At 36.3% G+C, this 16,735-nt stretch overlaps 5 protein-coding genes across 5 annotated transcripts; 2 read left to right on the forward strand and 3 right to left on the reverse strand.

Moving 5' to 3' along the window:
- The first annotated feature begins 731 nt into the window (after nt 1-731).
- LOC118433654 lies at nt 732-11,462 on the forward strand. The gene is made up of 4 exons (XM_035845818.1): nt 732-1,107; nt 1,183-1,491; nt 5,977-6,156; nt 9,867-11,462. Exons 1-4 carry the CDS (start codon nt 921-923, stop codon nt 10,025-10,027), a joined length of 837 nt encoding a protein of 278 aa, XP_035701711.1. The 5' UTR covers nt 732-920; the 3' UTR covers nt 10,028-11,462.
- Nucleotides 6,116-7,084, reverse strand: LOC118433655. The gene is made up of 3 exons (XM_035845819.1): nt 6,961-7,084; nt 6,609-6,885; nt 6,116-6,506 (listed from the first exon to the last, which is right to left on the reverse strand). Exons 1-3 carry the CDS (start codon nt 7,020-7,022, stop codon nt 6,297-6,299), a joined length of 549 nt encoding a protein of 182 aa, XP_035701712.1. The 5' UTR covers nt 7,023-7,084; the 3' UTR covers nt 6,116-6,296.
- A 408-nt stretch (nt 11,463-11,870) lies between the features above and the next one.
- LOC110862714 (NADH dehydrogenase [ubiquinone] 1 alpha subcomplex subunit 5) lies at nt 11,871-12,861 on the reverse strand. Its single transcript, XM_022111928.2, has 4 exons — nt 12,755-12,861; nt 12,624-12,682; nt 12,270-12,431; nt 11,871-12,193 (listed from the first exon to the last, which is right to left on the reverse strand). The coding sequence occupies exons 2-4, from the start codon at nt 12,663-12,665 to the stop codon at nt 12,026-12,028; spliced, it is 372 nt and encodes a 123-aa protein (XP_021967620.1). The 5' UTR covers nt 12,666-12,682; nt 12,755-12,861; the 3' UTR covers nt 11,871-12,025.
- Nucleotides 12,859-14,010, forward strand: LOC110862713 (NADH dehydrogenase [ubiquinone] 1 beta subcomplex subunit 6). The gene is made up of 4 exons (XM_022111927.2): nt 12,859-13,053; nt 13,159-13,395; nt 13,472-13,573; nt 13,665-14,010. Exons 1-4 carry the CDS (start codon nt 13,015-13,017, stop codon nt 13,821-13,823), a joined length of 537 nt encoding a protein of 178 aa, XP_021967619.1. The 5' UTR covers nt 12,859-13,014; the 3' UTR covers nt 13,824-14,010.
- An 8-nt stretch (nt 14,011-14,018) lies between these two features.
- LOC110862711 (SAGA-associated factor 29) lies at nt 14,019-16,629 on the reverse strand. Its single transcript, XM_022111924.2, has 6 exons — nt 16,492-16,629; nt 15,493-15,660; nt 15,283-15,417; nt 14,667-15,127; nt 14,518-14,567; nt 14,019-14,427 (listed from the first exon to the last, which is right to left on the reverse strand). The coding sequence occupies exons 2-6, from the start codon at nt 15,520-15,522 to the stop codon at nt 14,243-14,245; spliced, it is 861 nt and encodes a 286-aa protein (XP_021967616.1). The 5' UTR covers nt 15,523-15,660; nt 16,492-16,629; the 3' UTR covers nt 14,019-14,242.
- Nucleotides 16,630-16,735: the final 106 nt, after the last annotated feature.

Genomic DNA, 16,735 nt, shown 5'->3' on the forward strand with positions numbered 1-16,735 from the left:
ATTAAGTTATATAATTATATAATTCAGGTATGCTTGATATTTAGTCAATGTTCCATTAATTTATCTGCACAATAATGTGCATTACTGTTTGCATAGCATCTGTCATTTATGCGTTATCAAATTTACCCATGTAGTAATTTACATTTCAAACCTTGTCACAACAAAACAATCTTCTCGTCCCGCATTGGATTAATTTAATTACGCAGCCCGCATGATTTCCACAATGATGATGATACGTATGCTAATTGAATGCAAACATAAACACCTCCACGGAATGATTATCTGCAAACACAGCCATGCAAAATGCGAGATAATAATTAAACCGAAATAGAATAGAATAGAAATTTCAATTGTCGGAATTTCAATGAAATTTCAAGAAACAAATTCATATCCTACACGATATGAACATCCAGCCCAGCCATCCATACAATTCTGTGATGTCTGTCTCAATATGCATACCACGAAAAAGAATATACTAAATGTATCCCATTGTCGCACATCTCCTCCTCCCACGTCACCATTTATTTCACCAGAAGTACGTACAATATAATACAATATAATATCGCCTTTCTCTTTCCGTCCTATGGGGCAAACTTGAGAAACTTGTCATCATCATCTCCTCCATTACAGAGTTGGATTGGATTTTGTCACCGTGCTTAACATGGTAAACGTTGCGGATGTATAAAACGAGGAGAAAGTTGGGCAAGGAAGCAAACCCAGCAGAGTTTTGTTCTTGACTTTCCCCCGTCTCACTCCAGTAAGTCAAAGAGTTCCGCTCCATCAGGATCGCACCACTGAAACGGCATCCCTTCCGAATAATATCTCTTATCTCATACCAAGCTCATTAAGGCGTCGTCTTTTTACGGAGAACAAACAACGGGACAAAATATTCCTAGACAAACGACTTGATCAATCTTGAAATGACTTCTTCCGAGAAATTGGTTAGGTTAGACTTTCTCCTAATTGTTACCTCCTCCATCCTCCTCCTCGCAGTGCACATCACGCCGGCGACCTGTCGACCCAGTCCAGCTCCCGAGGTGACCACCACCACCACCGCGGTCGACAGCCAGCAAGCAGGAAACGGTCTCCAGGAGGAGGACAGCAGTGGTAAGGAGAAAGTTTACATAAATTTCCTGAAAATTTGCATATCTTGTAAAAATTGGTGGTATATTTTTTTGCTAGAACATTCTCTCCGCCCGTCTGAAATAATGTCGCGAGTCTCCCGAAGCACGGATCATGGTTTTTATCCACCCACGCTGAAAAATCGGGTACACGGGAGAGCAGCCCGATTCCACGAGGGGAACTTGGGACCACGCCCGCTGGGGGTGGGGAACACCATGATTTCCGGATATGGCAGCCCCGTCGCGAGAATGCTGGTGCACAAGGAGGCACCTGGAATGGGCGGAGGGGGTGGTGGTGGAGCTCCTGCTGCCGGGGAAAGTGAGAATCTGGACGAGCAAGACCCTACTTTCACTCCGTACATTAGTGCTCGTAAGTTGACTTTCACTTCTCTCTTTTTTCTTTGTATATGGTCACATTTTGCTAGTGCAGCACAAATCGGTTTTTGATGAGCTACACACATTTTGCACAGTGCATGTTACTTACTTTGCATTCAATTCAATTTTGTGACAAAAATGGAATAGTTCATTTCTCAATGTCAAATTCGCATAATATTGTATTGTGTGTCATCTTGTATTGTAATATATTCGAAATTGATGCCTAACAAAGGAGCAAAATCAGTACGATATTTTAGAAATTAGGTGACGAATGCAGTTGCGAAATGTGTCATGCTAAATGGTTCCTCCCACACACTTGTCGATCATAAAAATTGAACATCACTATACAAAACTTGCATCATCAAGGGTGTAATATTTAGATAATAATTAATACCTACTGAGAACTGGCTAAACACAGGTGCACGCAAACTGCTCAGCTATTATTATCAAAGGATTTATGGTTTGCTTATATATACAAAAAACTGGCATGTCGAATATACACTGATAACATCCGAGAACCGCATACTCTTCTTCAACCCACACGATCGCGTCAATTCGTAGTGCAACGTTAAATAAACTCGAAAAGGGTCATTTTCTAAAGAAGAAGAAAGCATATACTTACTTTGACCACTCTTGCGACACATTTCGAGTTAAACACCCCTTAAAAATGGTCATTGTCAAGAAATTGTCAAAAAATTGTCAAGAATGTTGCAAAATTTCGGTGTAAAATTCAAGGTTTCATGCCAGCAGGAATATCCGGTGGCGTCAAGGAGCGAAAGTTTGACCACATTTCACTTGATTATACGTGCTGTGTCCACCCTCGTCTTGAAATGACGACACCCACGACACATTGTCGCTCAGATAAAACCGAAATAATTGACATATTTCAGAGGGACAAACTTGCATATGTACATATTTACCTTGAATTCTGGTGGTATCATAATTCCTGCAGCAATTTCCTCTCTCGGGGTCACATTATTCCGTTGGAGTTAATGAAAACTACGTCACGATATGAATTACTCCCATTTAACTCGTGCATAAATAATCCTTATGATAATGAACTTGGCCATACGTACGGGACATAAAATATAATTACTTTGACGACACCTACCTGGGTTAAAGGTGGGCTTTAGTTGGATGCAAAATAAAGTTCAATCAATTACGGTAAATAACAAGGCATACACAAACTATCTATATGGGTCAGAAATTGTGTAGAATTATGGAATAATAATGAGGGTACGAACAAATAAAGGTACGTAAAATTGTTGTGACGTGACGTAACCTTTCGACAAAGTACATAGCACATAAATAAGTAACGTGGAAAAAACGACACGGGAAAGTAGAAACAATTGATAAAATGAGCACAAATATGTCCCCAAAATGAAAGTATTTATGAGTGCGGAGGCGGATGCCAGTCGGTTCAAACATATTAAACGTATCACATCTCGATTGGAAATGAAATCATAAAGCGTGGTGGAGTAAACATTACTTTGAAATTGATATTGAATTTCATAAAGTTATTAAAATGAAAGTACAAAATTCATCAATATGAAGGAACGAATGAACAAATTTCTTTGTAATTCAGTTTCATTTCATTCTAACGAATAACCTCGTACTCGATATGATTCAGTTTTAAATAACGGTGTACGGCTTGGTTTCGCTTTGGAATGAATTTCCTTTTCGAACGTGACTTGTGTGAATAGTTGACTTTGATGGTTTCACTTCTAATTTCACTTGACACTATTATTACTTCCACCGCACCGCCTTCTCTGTCGAATGCGGTCGAGTGTGGGAGTGGGAGTACGTATCAGTCATCACATCAGTATGTATGAGGTGAAAACTATGGACATGCGAGTGACCAAATTTAATAACTTTACTCTGTTTTATGCATGATTAGCAATGATGAATGAAATCCTTTCCCTCTCCTTGACACATACATGTGCATACATATAAATTCAGGCATAAAAGATCAAAAATTTCACTCCATTCTACATATCCACGTGTCATTATTTTTAATAAGGTTCCCTACGACCTGGGCTTATGGAACTACATACATACGCATCTGTAGAAGTTGAGAGACGCAATTCATGCACATTTATAATTAACAAGCGTAACACGAGGAAACGTGAAGTATTTACGGATGAATACGAACCCAGAATTTGGAAATGATTCACCTTTTGTACATAATATTATGGACGATGACGACCTGGTTTTTGGGTATGAATGGGCACGGTCATTTGTGTGATGAGTGATCGTCCTAGTGATGCTAACTGATGAGAAAAGTCATGGAATATAATGCACTGCTACGTCCAATTTATGGAATGGGGAGGAATAAAGCGATGAATAGGTGGGTGCGTATTAATGGCCAGTTTTGGCGAAAGAGAGATTTGACAGAGGTGATAAATCGTTATTTAAGCTAGCTCACTCACTTTTGTCGTCTAGTTTTCGTACATAATCAAAATCAGAAGAATATGCATGCATGGTTGGGTGAGATTTCGTATCTCGTGAGTTGACCTGGTCCAGTTATGTGCAGATTGTGACTTCATTGGTAGAGTTTGATGCGAAATAATTCGTATAAATTGTTAAAGTTAGTACCATTTAGATGTATTTTAGAGGATACGTTTTTAAGATATATACTGAATTTTGGTATGTATCTTTGCAGTAGAACCTTTGAATGTGTGCACAGTGCACAATCTTGCTTGCATAACTGGCCAACTACTTAAGGGACAGGATTACCTAACCTTGAGAAATGTCCCATTAAACAAACCACTGGATGAAGACGCACAGAGAGAAAATGTCCAACTCGTGCAAACACACGGGGATGATAATAATGTATGATTAATTCTGTCCCCTCTTGTCCAATAACTCTGTGTCACACTTGCTTAAACTGCAATCTAGAGTATGTACATATGCATAACTTTGGATTATTACTACCCAGAATGATGTTCAAAATCCTTCCTCCCATTCCTGTCCCGTTTATCGAGCTGAAATATTTTTGTCTCATCATACTCATAAAATTAGACGACCACTTTCTCCAGGAAAAGTGGGGCACAAATAATCGAAATCTGCAGTCTTGCGGTATCCTGATATTTCGATGGACTGATTGGATTTCTATAAATATGTCCCTCACTTTACATATCTATATGTTCCATTCATTATTGCTCCTCTCGTATTTTGGGATGATGATAATGTGTGTGTATTTCCGTGTTATTATTGTGCGTAGTAAAATGCAATGTGAACATATTATTGGTTATCGCTGCTATTTTACTTACTTGCTGCGTCAACCAGTTGGATGGATGACGAGGGGGTAATTTGGATAAAAATGTGGGTTGAGCTTGTACATCAGTGATTTTCCCTTTTCCCTTTGGAGGATTCTAGGATTCCAAGAAGAAATCAGCAGCCTATGCAAACCGATCGTCGTACATATAAAATTCCGAAATGGGAATCAGATCAAGGAAAACATTTAATAAAACGAGAAAACCCCACTCGTTGATCATTGATTATGTTGTGTTTAGCCGGAAGCGTTATGATCTTCTTCTCATCCTCGTTGTCTTCTTCTTCTGGTCGTTTGAACTCCTACTGGACTGATTTCCCTTGGAGGGGCGAGGGGGAAATTGCTGGGATTTACAGCTTGTTGGATTTGGATATGGTTTCTGGCCCAATTTCCGACTGAAAAAGCAGTACAGTACGACTTGCGTTGTTGTTGTTTTCGTAGAGAAAGTGAAATTTGGGGTGCGTCACGCTTAAATGTGGGGCGATGACGTTGTTATTTTTTTCCGACCTCCGACCTACTCACTGAAAGAAAATAATTTTGATGAGTACTTGCTCCATAATACATAGTTTAGTGATGCGTTATATGATTTTTATAAATTGGAAGAAATATTAATCACGTTTCATTCCCTTTGATATAACCGAATCGGGGAAAAGGAGAGGAGGAAATCTGCAAATTCGGAACCATCGTCCCACGCGGATTAAATATATTTTGTTCCATTATTGTTCTTCTGTCCAGTTGAGTCAACTTCTTCAGACTCCCAGCGTTGGTCATGGTCGTGGCGGAGGAGGAGATGTCTTAGAAATGTGCTGCTAGGTTTAGTAACCTGAGATGAATAGGTGTATACCGAAGCGATTAGTACATCTAAGATCTCACATTTGGCGAAAAACTTACGTGGTTTGGCTTTAATTTGTTTGTCGCGTAAACATTGAGTGAGGTACTTGTAATCTGAGACGATAGGTTCATATTTCTATGAACCCGACAACCACGCACCTTGTATGGCTTTACAACTTTCTCCACGTACAAAGCATGGGCGACTATATAGATCGCATTTTTTGTGTAACAAAGTTTAGCGAAACCTTACATTTTCTGGCAAGATTGGCCAAACACCAACTTTACTAAATAAATAAGTGTTTATTTAGAAGACTTGTTGGAAGAAATATCTATCGGGGGAAAATAATGTCTAATTTCGAAACTTTTTTTCCTTAGGTGTATTTAACATGCCCCAATTTCTCGACCACTTAAAGGGGAATCTGGAATCGATGACAGATGGGGAAGAATTTGTCTCAGACGAAGACGAATTTGATGAAAATGACTTTGAATCTTTGGGATTTGGCTTGAACGGTGAAATTCTGCCCAGCTCTGGAAATGATCCCCAGTTTATTTCGGGTAAGTTGCATACATTTAATGATGGCATTTGATAAAAAGATAAAATTATAATCAAATCATTACCATCAATTGCACCAAATTATGACAAGAACATTTAAAAATCATTTCATAAAATGACACAAAATAAAACCAAGAATAAGTTATTTTTTAATATATTCTTGGAGCACACGTTCCCCTTCTTTTGATAATTTGTCAATCCCAAGTTGTCGAGCAATAGGTCCAAAACCAAGAGAATCTGCTTTTTGTACAAGTAGTTCATGTTCCCTTTTCAATTTAAAATATCGAGCTTTTGCAGCTGCTAAAAGACTTAAAAGCTCTTTTTGTTCCTGGGTTTCCTTCTGTTGGCGCTCCTAAAAATAATTATTTTAATTAATAATTAATACATGCTAATTATTAGCATGTATTTTTAATCACTCAATTAAAATTTTTTTAATAATTATTAAACCCCCCACCTTAACAATTCGCTCACTCAATGTTTTCATGTATTCTTGAAATTTCTTGTTTGGCTGGTCTGTGGATTGTCTTGGTAGTAGACGACCACGACCACGACGAGGGGCGATAGGTTCAGGGACTGGTTGACGTGGTTGAGGTTGAGCTATCCCTCCCCCTTGAGAAACATTACCCCCGTTGTCATTGTTAATTCCGGCGATATCAATATTTTCGAGCTGGGGGGAAGACGGAGTCTCCGTGAGATGAGCCCTGCTCATCCCAGTTTCCTCTTCGACATTACTATTCACACAGATTTAAATAGTTAATGAATAATCAAGTTAAATACTAGTTAGTAAGTTGAAATGAAATATTTACAAAGCAATGTCGAAATCATCAAATGAAAAGTATGTTGGAAGGGCAGGGAGTTCCCATCTCATTTTTGGTGAGTGTGATTTAAATTCGATAAGGTAGTTCGTAGTTGCAGCAAAAATTAAAAGCAATATTTTTTTTTAATTCTGTATTTCTTCTGATTGAATTTATAAATACCAGGTTGTTTTTATTTTTATTAGCTAAAAAATAGATGCACATGCTAGATGTCGCTCGTATGTTTTTTGCCATAAAAACTAAGTTAGACAAAGCTTTATTGAAACCCAAATTGAATTATGAAGAAATGCAGCAAATCAAGATATATTATATTTGCTAAATTTGCTTAAAATCTTATGCTAAATGCTAATTAGTCTTAATAGACTAATTAGACAGGACTTTATAATTTGTCTGCGATTTAGGATAGGTCATAAAATATACAATTAACGCAAATTGGTGATTTTCACCCCTTCCTCCTCGTATCGTGTGTAAATCATCCAAACTATTACGAGATTTCTATGTATTTTTAGTACCACCTACTAGCAAGCAAGTCGTCGAAATGTGATGTCAAATATCACAACGTTGTCATATGGCGATAGCTTGTTCTTCATTACTTTCCAATTTCTGGCACGTACGCGTTTGAACATTGAACTTTTCTACAAAACAAATTATACTCATCCCTACTTGTCAACTAAATTATTTATATTCTGATTGGGTACACTGTTATTTGATGATACCTACATATTTATTTTCATCAATATAATAAGCATTTTCAATGAAAGGAATTTAAACAAGTTTGATAAAAGAAAAGTTTTTTAACAGAGAAAACTTGAAGGAATGACATAAGAAAGCACTGCAAGTTTTTCGGGTTAAAAATAAGAGTTTATTACAAATGCATAAATACAAGTTCAAGAGAAATTGTAAAAATAGGTAGGTTCTAAATTTATAGGTAGAAGAGCAATATGTATGCTATTCTTCACGGTCTGCAGAATTTTGTCTGGAATTTTCTCAGAAATACAGACAGACGAGTGAATGACGACATAAAGTTATCACTAATTCATCCCACTTAATGCTTACTTAAGATTACGATGAGAGTTGTGTAGATGATCTTTTTCATGTGCAAAAATAAAAATTACACGGCACGTGTATTCGTAAAGGTGGATATCTTTACGTAGATACTCACATAATTTATAAATAGGCCGGACTTTGAACAATGGCTGATAGGCTGAAGTTCGTCATAACGGGCCTTAGTGCATAACCCGGAGTACATACTGACGACAATGCCTAGGTGTACTTAATCCCGTCGTCAATTATGTACAAACCCCCTACGGAGAAGAAGCGTATGTACATATGTACGGCATCGTTACTCACGTCGTCTTCTACGAGGAAAAAGCTATAGTATAAATATTTTGTTAAAAAATTGACAAGATCTGAACTACATGCTAGTTAATTGAATCATGTTTAGCTTCCCGTACACGCGCGTAGGTAGATAATGCTTGGTTGATGGGGAGGGAGCGTCTTTGAAATAACAACAGGTGCACGAAGTAATAAGTACCGCGTACGTACGTGATGGTTATTTATCATCTCGCCTGAAATACTTGTTTTTATTACAAAGTTGAAGTAGGTAGGAAAGGAAGATAAGCATATACATAATTAGACCCCTTGTTAAAGTGAAAGTAATGGGGCTGTCATTTCCTCTGCTTCCTCCTCCGGCTACTTGGTGGCTTGGACGTGGTTTTCGGATAGAAAATGTGGGGAAAGGTTATTTCACGTGGACGATCTTGTGCATTATCTTTTTGCTATGAGATCAATTATATAATTACAGACGTAGTTGGGTCGTGGTTGGTGGGTGAGACTTGGCTTCTTCACAAGCTGGGAACTTTTCCTATTCTTTTTTGTTTCATCTTCATATTGCGAATATTATGTTTATGTTACAGACTGTGTAGGTAAATGGAAATAAGTAGGCATGTGGAGCTAGCTAATCCTAAACTAAGAAACAAAAAGGCCCGCATGACACAGCATGGGATTGATAAGATTAGTGACTTACTTATTTATTAGAAATAAGGCGAACGTGGAAAACATGCATGGTTTGGTAACAGAAATTAGGATAATGTATCTCATCTTGTTGGATATAAATTGAGAATTATGTAAATCTAAATTAAATAGCGAGATGCGATATGAGGAGGACTGCATGCATACATAGCTTGTTACAAATTCAGGGATACGTCTAGGGTTAAAACGTAGCGTAAAAATCATATCTGAGTTAGATTTAGCAAATTAGATTCTCAGCTCTATAGAAAATCTGTATGTGAGGTGGAGAAAGTCGGCTTTATTTTATGTATTAACTTTCTCTTTCGATTGATAAAGTACAAATTAGGACAAAGTGTGTCAAATCCTCTTCAACTCTAATGCTTAGACAAGTCTAAATAATTAGGTGAAACAGATACGTGACTAATTGCGCCCACGTCTCATCTCATCTCAACATTGATTACAGCATATTTACAAAATAGATTGCATTGAACTAATTTGAAATTGAAGTAAATGTGCCTTCGTCACTAATCATCACAAACTCAAAACTGCTCAGTTTGTGTAATATGTGTTTCGGGATGAATTAGTTGTTAATTATTTCATGAAGAATTATATAATCAGATCTGCGCGTTCGTGCCAAATCGAAAGTCAAGTTCAATCGAATGGAGTTAAATATGATGCAATTGGGAGAAAGAGAGGGTCGTGGGAAGGTGTGGGCAGTGAGACTTTTCGGATAAAGTCACGTTTCCTGGTTTGGAATAATTGCATCACAACTAAATCCTCACATTCGTGACTTGACGAGATTATGTAAAATAAATGTTTATGTGCAAAATTTGGTCTAAAAAATTAGCAAAAAAATATGTAACACAATTTTTCTTGTTTGCCCACAGAACCGAAAGGAATTCTTCGTTGGAGACCAGCCTCATTTATCGGATCTCGTCCCAGGAATCGGAATATGCTTCATTTCGTCCAACAACCTTCCGAATTGGAATCAATCTACAAAAGTCAAATGAATCCGGCGAGAAACGCGTATGAATTCGGTCTCGGTTAAAATCGAATGGAGAACGAAATTATGGAAATGAAATGGACTTATTATTTTATGAGAACATACAAAACACTAATTTACGTAATGTGTATCACAAAAATGACCTGTTGCACTGATTAAAGAGGACATTAATCTTGTTTAATTCTTGGAAGTAGTTTCATGTTAATTTCCGGAGGAATAATTTTATCTGGATCAAATTAATCAGTCCGGGCCGTGCGTGATATGAAACATTTCATAATTTCCTGTCCTGCTTAGTTTTGATGTTATTCAGTTAATGCATATTGCGAAAAATCAGACGGTTTCACACTGATAAACTTTTTTTTACCTGGTCAATTGCAAGATTTTGACTCATGCATATGTAAATTATTGCAGCATGACATTTACGACGGGCAAATATGTATCAATCTCCATGATTCTACAGAAAAAGGCGTTAACATTATCATCCTAATCTTGTTTGTACTCTGTACTTTATTTAACTAGTGTACATATGAATTGCAGGTATATTTTCAAAATTTTACGGTTAGACTGTACATGTAGATTATTAACAAAATATTAATTATGTATTATTCTGGTATATCTAGTAAAACATGTATGTAGATCAGTTGTCAGTAGATGAGTATTAAAATGTACTACGAAAAATATCAAAATTAAGTAGGAAAATGTAACTTTTCAAGTTGAATTATAAGGATAAGTCCCTTATTCATCCAGTCCGCCTACTATGTATACGTAACTATTTAGCCTATATAATTGTCAATTTGTTGTTATCCAATAAGGCGATGTTGATGAAACGACGAGGCTCACGTTCTGAGGAAGAAGAGGCATTTTGAGACCTGCCGAAGGTCTGGAGGATTGTAGACTAATTATTTTTATTGTAATTCTTGTAATGTTCATTTATGTGAGGAAATTGCATACACATTCAACTTTCTGCTTTCTCTGGTAGTTTTCACGAGTACGGAGAAATCTGCAATCCGATAACTATAAACATTTCCAATGTTTTAAGTAATTGGCAATTTTTGTGTTAGCGAAATAGTGTGCACTTTCACTTCGTTATAATGATTAAAATAGATGCTGCAATGAAACGAATATTTGGTGGATATGTCAAACCATCACGACATTTCCATCCTGTCGTGAACATTTTATTTATTTAGCAATGATGATTAGCGTGCATTTCAACTTTCTCTTCTCGACTTTCTCTATTTCCAGAGTAGAACAGTTTTGAAAATATTTTCTGAAACCATTTCTGAGATTTGCTGGATGGATGCAATTGTTTATAAATAAATTGGATTAGTAACGTGCATACATTAAAAAATAAAAATAAAAATACCTATAAAAATAAGATTTCTGAAAACTGTAAAGTCTGAGCACATGCAGATTACAAAATTATCATTGTTAAACAAGCTTCTCATTATTTTACTCCCATGAATAGACAGAAATTGACATATATAAATATAAACTAGTCAAATTTAATAGTGTGCAAAATGTGATGATGTTACTTACAAGTTACAATTAATTTATAAATGATATGGAGAAGTTAATTGCTCGTTCTAATTACATGCAAGTTTGTAACTTAAATCCCTGTTAGAATAAAGTAGAATAACTTTATTTATTATCAATTATTAATGAGCGTCTTCGTCACTTGTATGTATCCTTTGGTTAGATCGTATGAATTTTGTTAAATAAAGGAAAAAATTATGTTTTAATTCCAGTACAATTTTTACAGCAATGAAAATGAAAAAAAATGGTGATGTATTGTTCCAATTCTGCTACATGCAACATTAATCAGGATGATTAACACCACAGTTGATCTGAAATTAACTGTCCCATGAAAAATATTACAGCGAGCAAAGAATAATTTCAAAGCATTGTTTTATTTTGCCTGCTTCTTATTTTGTAAATGAACATTTGAGGTATCTTTATACGGGTCGAATCTACAGTATTGCTCTCATTTATTTCTATGACATGATAATAACGTCTAAAAATTTAACAATTGGACTAATTAATTAGTTACATCGGCCACTTCCACTGAGTTGGGGGTGGTGTATCTTTAAGTGTCTCCCACGGCTTCCATTCTGCCATTTTTCTCGCCAACGTTAGCTCATTTTCAGCCTGGACAATAACTTCTTCAATTTGACCACATCCAATCTTTTTTTCCAATTCGAAAACGTCCTTTTCCTAAACGAAATAAAGCAGGTAATTGAACTCCCTACTTCATCATGTTATAAATCAAATACTGTTAATAAATGCTTACTGTTTTGACTAGATTGTAGCGTTTGTTAATAATTTCCTCTGTGTACTTTCTATACGCCGCGTCTTGTGGTAATTTTTGCAGTGCTCGGAGTGTTTTTCCATAAAGCACGTCCAACACGTGGTGTGGATTTTTCGCCACGGCCAGACCTGTTAGCCCAGTCGTCTGTAATTAATAAAAAAATATTCAATTCAACGAAATTAGTAAATACAACAGTTAAACAAGCACGCCCAATTGAAATTTAATGTGACCTAATATGCTAATTCATAATTAAGTTTTGTTTCGAAATTACTTAATCAAAATTAGGTAATTAATCAGGGCAATTCAAAATTTTCAAAAATCATAATTCATAATTACCTTTTTTACGACAACTCCAGCAATCTTTGATGTCACCGACATTTTCAGGGCCACCAACTCTGGATGCAAAGGAAATACAAATCTAGAATCTATATTACGTTTTGACAAATATTATAAATGTTGAAACTCACGATTTTGATTTTACTAAATATTATTGAAAAGTTTGCAAAATAAAATGTTTTTCTGATTCTCCTCACTCACTCAAGAAATCCCAGGTCGCCCGGCTGGGAGAGTCATGTGGTTGAGTCCGAACAACATCAAGTTTGAATTCTATTTTACAACACTGCCGTAAAATCAAACAAATGTTTTTTAGAATTTTTAAATTTCCAAACAATTAGTGGAAATTTGAGACTTAAGAAAAATTAAGTTGGTTATTTTGTAGTAGAACATCATGGCAGGGGGTCAGTCCATCGATGGGGCCGGGGACCAGGTACTTTCTAAACTTTATACTTTGTTTATTAGTTCTTCACAAAAATGTGTTTTTAATTTTAAGATGAAATTAAATATAATGTATGTATTATTTATTAATGACCAGGCCGCCGGGGTCAAGCCCATGAGCATCACTGGGCGAATGGTTCGAGAACGTGAACGGCTTACCGGAATGACACCAGAAGAACGGGCATGGCGAAAAAAGTGGTTGAAAGATCAAATCCTGTCGCCAAACGAGCCAAAGTACATTAAAGAATTGCATAGCGAGGCGTTCAATCCAATTCGACGGTTTTACCGGTATCCCTTGGACTTTGTGTTTCATCGTGTCCTACAGCCATTCATTGTAAGCTTTGAAACCTTTGTTGTCTACAGAACTAATGCTAATGTGGTGTAATTTTAATTTACTGCTAAATTTGTAGGGAGAAGTTCCTGCCAAAGTTGCTCGATTCTATGTTGGAAGGGCCGCACTTATCTACGTTGGAGTACTGGCAACTTGGTACTTGTTTAAGTATAATAACAATGTGAGTGATTTATTTCTCTAGTAAATGTCCGATTTGAATTAACTGGTGATTAGCGATTTGAATCATTTGATTTATACTTCTGACCTTATAGAAATGGGACTCTAAGAGTGGATGGAGAATTATTCGCTCGAAGGCCGCAATCCTTCCTGGCGAACCTGGTTATGGTGAAGTCATACCTGACAAGAAGCCCAATGATTACATCGATCGAGGATTTAAGGCATCAATATTGAACAAATATAAGGAAACATAAGAGGAATCATTGTTCTGTTGGATTGGGCAACCGATTTTGGAGACAGAATAAAATTATTATTAGTCATTTAGATTTAGTACGAAAAATACTTGTTTGCAAATCCTATTGTAAATCTGATACGATATCGTGAGTTTGTTAGAAGAATATGCGAACCATTGTAATAAAAAATGTGTATATAAACTTGAAATAACTATGTATGTATTTTTGTTTGTCGAAGGCTTCTTTTAATGATTTTCATAAAACGGTATAAAACTAACAACATTACACAGGTGGGTGTAGTTGCCCGATATAAATTCTATCTACTTTTACATTCTGCTACAAGGATAATATCCTCTCTCCTCAGTATTTATGCATGTCGTGGTACAGATAAAACAGCTAAAAATAGTAATTTGAAATATGTGTATAAAATTGTATTTTTTCTATTTGATAGTTTTCTTGTCCCTGATGGCAATAACATATCTTTGAGCTACTTTCAAAGGGGGTGAGAATCCTTCGGAATAGCTCGAATCTTCAAACAACACTTCATACTCGTCATTGTGAAACAGAGGGGGAACGTTGACCACGGCTTTGTAGAAACAAGTTGTTTGAGGATATAACGCCATGACTGAAATAGTGAAATAGACCCAATAGTAAAGGCTTAGTTTATACCCAGTTCATTTTTTAGTTAGATAATGCAATATATCAAATTCCTCACCAATCGTATCTTTCGGGTATAAAGCATCGGGATCCGTTTCAGGATTGGCTCTGTAAGTTACGTTGATTTGTATTAAATATATTTTCATAACCGTTGCATTCATTAACGTTGTTCTGGATAAAGTATTTAATAAGATGCATACGTCTTACCTCATCAAGGGCAACGGCGTGACGCGTCTCTTGCTCAGGGCTAATCTCTCTTTCTGCTCTTCGTCGATATCATCGACCTCATATTTCTGTGTGGATCCATTATAACTGACAACTTCGGCGAGAATCCAGTTTTCGTCGCCTTCCGGACTGCGCTGTAGAGCGGCAACCATGTCACCAAATTTAGAAACGTAGTTAGCATCCGGTGCTATGCTTCCACATAATGGGGGAGGTTTTTCGCCAGGCTTGCCAATCCATAAGGGTAAAGTTTGTGCTGATGTTTGCAAAGCTTTCATTAATGCTCCTCTTCTGATCGTTTCCTTATTTCCGGAGGATTTCGCTTGAATGCGTCTATCATTCTTGATGGAGCGAATTTCATATACTTTTTCCAATGCTTTTCTGATGAGTTGTTCCTCACCCTCGGCTTCAGAAATGGTTGTGGCATACAGATTTTTTAATTTTTGCTGGAAATTTTGCAATAAAAGTTAATAATTTTACAAAAACGTTTTAGCCAGAGCTTTTGTCAGAGCAATGACTTTTGAAAAAAAAACTATTGACAATAGCAAGTTATTGATTTGGGCTACATGAAGCTAATTTGCAAAATGTGAGGCACTCATACTTTATTTGCAACAGTAATTTTGTCATCGCGTCGAGCTTTCTCGTGAATTTTAGTAACAGCTGTGATACCGTTGCCATTTTTGGTGTGCACATCTGCAACATCAATCACTAAGCTATGAATAGAACGGAAACGGTCCTGCAATTGATATTAACAATCATCAATCATGATTAGTTTTCTCATAGGATCCTAACTTTTGCAAACTTGACGAACCTGAATTTGTGCAAGATAATTGTCAGCCATGCTTATTGAAAATTTTATTAATCCGTATTAGAGCTCGACTTCCTGAACCGTCAATTTTCCCGAGGCGAAGCGCTTATTGAGAACTCGTCCCGTGTAAATGACGTGTCCCCAAACGATTGCGATGAGGATAAGACAAAACTGAAAAGATATTTTTAACTTGATTTAATAACGCTGTAATTAGGTGTCTCACATTTCTATCCCATTTTCATGGAATTGTGAGATAAAAATGCATTGAGGCATAAAAAGGAATCATATTATATGACTCATACAGTAAGTTTATGTAATAATAACTTTGTACTTTGTAGCATTTCTTTAATAGAAAGAAGGGAGGATAAATCAGTCAATAAAAGACAACAAATATAATGAACTGAACAAAATGCGATAAACTGGACTGGTAAACAAACTTTACTTAAATGGATTGCATTGTATTTGGTGTAGCCCTTTGTACTTTTACATGTAAACAGAATAAGCAACTGGAACTGACGTAAATGTATGTACAGTTAGTATGCAAGTGGTTAGTTGAGAAAATAGCCTCAAGTCCGGACCGGACCATGTCATGTCTGGACAAATATAAAATACTGACTAGACAGTCACACTCTTATGTCTTAAGAGATAAATTTTTAACCCTAACTCGTCTCTGAAAACTGAGCAACAGTGTTTTAAATGATTTTAAACTGCATTTACCCATCAAACCTAAAACAACAACAATAGTTTCTTCACATTCTAAAATCCTATCAAACAATAATTGTTCCTACATCTCAGAAAATTACATTTGATTCTTCAAAATGGGGAGAACAGTTCTTATAATTTTGTACATTTTGTTTTGCTGCTGTATAAAAGGAAATCTTGGAAGACACAACGCTCGTGCACGATAATTTATCACCAATTAGTTAGCCGAACAGATTTACAGTCTAGTTTCAACTCGCAAAATTCCATTCCACACTCCAAGTTCAACAACAATACACTTACCAAATTAACAATAGTGTCTGCCGTTTTCTTTGGAAAGTAAAAAGGCATCTTCTTTCATCGACATTCAAATGCAAAAAGTAAGTGGATTAAGATAAGATACCGACCGATAACACTGTATTTGTCGTCGCTTATCTCTCTCACTCCCTCCAAAAACAGAGTGAAAGTTGGCCAGAGTTTGTTTACACGGCAGACGGGCCGAAGAAATTTAGTGGAGCGAAGTGGTTTTAATTTGGAGGGAGAAAGC

This window comes from Folsomia candida, unplaced genomic scaffold, assembly GCF_002217175.1.
Source record: "Folsomia candida strain VU population unplaced genomic scaffold, ASM221717v1 Fcan01_Sc066, whole genome shotgun sequence".
NCBI lineage: Eukaryota > Metazoa > Arthropoda > Collembola > Entomobryomorpha > Isotomidae > Folsomia > Folsomia candida.